Source organism: Terrapene carolina, unplaced genomic scaffold, assembly GCF_002925995.2.
Source record: "Terrapene carolina triunguis isolate 2854851 unplaced genomic scaffold, T_m_triunguis-2.0 Scaffold606, whole genome shotgun sequence".
NCBI classification, from domain to species: domain Eukaryota; kingdom Metazoa; phylum Chordata; order Testudines; family Emydidae; genus Terrapene; species Terrapene triunguis.
Genome location: NW_020664957.1, coordinates 77,207 through 81,571, shown reverse-complemented (window position 1 = coordinate 81,571; position 4,365 = coordinate 77,207). Strand labels below are relative to the sequence as shown.

The 4,365-nt window shown below is 60.1% G+C and overlaps 1 protein-coding gene across 1 annotated transcript in view; it reads left to right on the top strand.

The window, feature by feature from the left end:
* Window positions 1-32: 32 nt before the first annotated feature.
* The window catches only part of LOC112123070 (sulfotransferase family cytosolic 1B member 1-like), a 6,451-nt gene continuing 2,118 nt past the window's right edge, over window positions 33-4,365 (top strand). Inside the window, exons 1-5 of the mRNA XM_026659203.2 lie at window positions 33-297; window positions 1,440-1,568; window positions 1,680-1,777; window positions 1,865-1,991; window positions 2,253-2,347. Of these exons, the coding sequence (XP_026514988.1) occupies window positions 117-297; window positions 1,440-1,568; window positions 1,680-1,777; window positions 1,865-1,991; window positions 2,253-2,347 (630 nt within the window). The 5' untranslated portion in view covers window positions 33-116. The remainder of the gene's footprint in view (window positions 298-1,439; window positions 1,569-1,679; window positions 1,778-1,864; window positions 1,992-2,252; window positions 2,348-4,365) is intronic.

Here is a 4,365-nt window from a genome sequence, read left to right as displayed (position 1 = left end):
GGCTACATCCCCCAGCACCCCCAGAAACCAGCCTGCTCCCCCGGCTAGGAATCCCCCCTTGCAGGATCCCAAGGGGCCCCTATCCCGAAGCAGGGCTCCCCACCCTGCACCTTGGCATGGCAGCGCCAGAGAACTACACTAAGGCCTTGCAAGAATCCCAGGACGTCTTCCACCGCTTCCCCCTCCAGCTAGTCCACGGGATCCCGCTCATGGAGCCCATCGCCCAGCAGTGGGGCCCCATCGAGAACTTCCAGGCCCGGCCTGACGACCTCCTCATCTCCACCTACCCCAAGGCAGGTAAGAGACCAGCCCTGGCCTCCCCCAGCAGGGGGCGCCGTGGGGAGTGGGGCAGAAGCACTTGCAGTGGGGAGAGCTGCCATCTACTCCAGCCCAGCCTCACCCAGCAGGGGGTGCTGTGGGGAGGGGGAGGGGCACGGGAGGGGCACTGGCTGTGGGGGGAGCTCCCGGCTACTCCAGCCCTGACCTCGCCCAGCAGGGGGCGCCGTGGGGAGGGGGAGGGGCACTGCTCCCCTAAGAACATAAGAACGGCCGTACTGGGGTCAGACCAAACGTCCATCCAGCCCAATATCCTGTCTGCCGACAGTGGCCAGTGCCAGGTGCCCCAGAGGGAGTGAACCTAACAGGCAATGATCAAGTGATCTCTCTCCTGCCATCCATCTCCACCCTCTGACAAACAGAGGCTAGGGACACCATTCCTTACCCGTCCTGGCTAACAGCCATTAATGGACTTAACCTCCATGAATTTATCCAGTTCTCTTTTAAACGCTGTTATAGTCCTAGCCTTCACCACCTCCTCAGGCAAGGAGTTCCACAGGTTGACTGTGCGCTGTGTGAAGAACATCATCCATTTATTTGTTTTAAACCTGCTGCCCATTAATTTCATTTGGTGACCCCTAGTTCTTGTATTATGGGAACAAGTAAATAACTTTTCCTTATTCACTTTCTCCACATCACTCATGATTTTATAGACCTCTATCATATCCCCCCTTAGTCTCCTCTTTTCCAAGCTGAAGAGTCCTAGCCTCTTTAATCTCTCCTCATATGGGACCTGTTCCAAACCCCTAAACTCCCAGCAGGGGGTGCTGTGGGGAGGGGTGCTGGCTGTGGGGGGAGCTCCTGGCTACTCCCACCATGGCCTTGCCCAGCAGAGGGTGCTGTGGGGAGGAGGAGGGGCGCTGTGGGGTGGGGGAGGGGTGCTGCTCTCCCAGCAGGGGGCGCTGTGGGGAGGGGGAGGGGCGCTGTAGGGATGGGAAGGGGTGCTGCAGGGGGCACCATGGGGAGGGAGGGGGCGCTGTGGGGTGGGAGAGGGGTGCTGTAGCATCATATCCAACAACTGCCCCTTGCCAAGGGTTCTGGCCCAGGCCGCCTGGGCGTGAGCGCGGATGGGGGTGTCTCTCTCTGTGACTGTCTCTCTGCAGGGACCACATGGATGCAGGAGATCGTGGACCTGATCCTGGTCCAAGGAGACGTGGAAAAAGCCTGTCGAGCCCCGACCCACATCCGGATCCCCTTCCTGGAGATCTGCTCCCCTCCCCCAGTGCCCTCAGGTGGGTGCCTCCGATCTGCCTGCCTGGGGGCAGGGCAAGGCTGCAACCCCACCACGGCCTTGCTGGGCTCCCCCCCAGGGCTGACGCCCCCTCTGGTCCCGTCTCTCGCAGGCGTGCAGCAGCTGGCGAATGTTCCTTCCCCCCGAGTCATCAAGACCCACCTGCCCTTCCAGCTGGTTCCCAAGTCCTTCTGGGAGAATAGATGCAAGGCAAGAGACACTCCCCTGTCCCCCCCTCACAGCCCTGCCAGTGCCTTTCACTCCCGACCCGCAGTCATGTTGTTCTCTCTTCCCCAGGTGATCTACGTGGCCCGAAATGCCAAGGATAACGTGGTCTCTTATTACTTCTTTGACCAGATGAACAAGACACAGCCCGAGCCGGGGCCCTGGGAGCTCTATCTGCAGATGTTCATGGATGGGAAACGTTAGTAGTGGGTGAGAGGGTTCAGAGCTCCACCTCCCTCCCCACCCCTTCCTAGGCTCTAGGGGGCCTAAGGGATTGTGGGTGTGATGAAGCTCCATTGGTTCCAAACCTGAGGTTTCCCCCGTCGGGGTATACGGACCGGTCCTTACCTGCTGGGGGAGGCTAGCAAGGCATTCTGGCAGGAGTCCATACGGTGACCACATCCTGTGACCTCTGCCCCAAGGGATTATGGTCATGTCAGCTTGTCCTCTCTCCCCACAGTGGCCTGGGGCTCATGGTATGACCACGTCTGTCGATACTGGGCCGAACGGGCCAATCACTGCATCCTCTACGTCTTCTATGAGGACATGAAAGAGGTGAGTGTGGAAGGAGGGGACGGGGGGCGAGGGGCAGTGACGCTGCCCAGGGGTCTGAGTCACCTCGCTGCCGCCTGCCCTTAGCATGACGGAGTTGTGTCTGGCCCTGCCGGCGCAGACCCTGACCCCTTAGAGCACCTCTCTGGAGTTACCAGCCCCGATCCCCTGCACACTCCCAGCGCTTACCGACCCCAGAGTCAGAACCCACCGGCTTGTCAAATCCCCTCCGGCTCCCCGCTCCACTTCGCTCGGCACGTGTAGACACAGCGATAGTGGGAACAACTTTAGCATCGAAGAAGAGAGAGTCGTGATAAAATGAGAATATTGGAAACAGCTACAGATTGAAAAAAGCATAACCTGCTTTCTCAGGGGCGGCTCCAGGCACCAGCAAAGCAAGCAGGTGCTTGGGGCAGCCCATTTGCAGGGGCGGCAGGGATCCAGCCTGGGAGCTGAGAACCAGCAGGGGGCCCTGGGAGCTGTAGTTCCTTGGTTAGCTCCCTGCCTATAGAGCCAGCCCTGGAGCAGGGAAAGAACTACATTTCCCAGCATTCCCTCGGCCACTACCAACAGGAAAGAGGGGGAGGGAGGGAGGAAGCTGAGACCCCATGCTGCAGCCTGCTGTGAATGGAGAGCTGCACTGGGAGCAGGGATTCCATGTTTTAACATTCAAAAAATAGGACACTCCACGGGGAGGGAGGGTAGCCCAACACTGCCCCCATCCACTCCCTCCGACTGCCCCACACAGAAACCCCAACCCGTCCAACCCCCCCTGCTCCCTGTCCCCTGATCACCCCCTCCTGGGACCCCTGCCCCAACTGCCCCCCAGGACCCCACCCCCTACCTGTCCCCTGACCAACCCCTGGGACTCCCATGCCTATCCAACCGCTGCCTGTCCCCTGACTGCCCCCCCCGAACCCCTGACCCATCTAACCCCCGACCCATCTAACCCCCCCTTCTCCCTGCCCCTGACTGCCCCCCGAACCCCTGACCCATCTAACCCCCGACCCATATAACCTCCCCTTCTCCCTGCCCCTGACTACCCCTCCGAACCTCTGCCCCATCCAAGCCCCCAGCCCCCTTACCGTGCCACTCAGACCAGCGTGTCTGGCTTCGCGCAGAAGGTGGGGGGGGGGGGAGAGCCCAGGGCTGGGGCGGCAGGAGGTGTGTGTGGGAGGCAATGGTGGGGGGGAATGAGGGAGCCCAGAGCTGGGGCAGCAGGGGGTGTGGGTGGTGGGGGGAGAGCCCAGGGCTGGGGCAGCAGGGGTGTGCGGCGAGGAGCCCAGGGCTGGGACGGGGGGCAGCCAAAATATTTTTTGCTTGGGGCGGCAAAAAACCTAGAGCCGGCCCTGTGCTTTCTAGTGCCTCAGTTGACCTCACAAGGCATTCCCCTGCCTGTCTCCTGCAGGGTCGTTAATTCCAAGTCCTTCTCCCCGCATTTTCAATCAGTTTGGCATCACCCCAGAGTTCTGAAGAAACTCAAATATGACATTGCAGAACTGCTAAATGTGGCAGGTCACTTACCGCTTAAATCAGCCTCTGCCCCAGCTGACTGGAGGGTAGCTAACGTGATGCTGGTTTTTAAGAGAGGCTCCAGAGACGATTCTGGCAATCACAGGCCGGGAAGCCTGACTTCAGTACCAGGCAAGCTGGTTGAAACTATAGTAAAGAACAGAATTTATCAGAGACACAGATGCACATGCTCTACTGGGGAAGAGTCAACATGGTTTTAGTAAAGGGAAATCATGCCTCACCAATCTACTAGAATTCTTTGAGGGGGTCAGGAAACATGTGGACAAGGGGGATCCAGTGGATCTGGGACCTGGACTTTCCGGGTAGTTCTGCACTGCAATAAAATACCCCTGGGTGGCTCGTATCGCTGACTCGGGCTCATGGGGCTTGGGCTCCAGCCCAGGCTCTGTAACATCCCCCCCCCCCCCCCCCCCCCCCCGTGACGCCCAGAATCCGGGTGTCACACCCACCCGGCCAGGGGCGCGCGCGGCACGACCCCACCACCCACG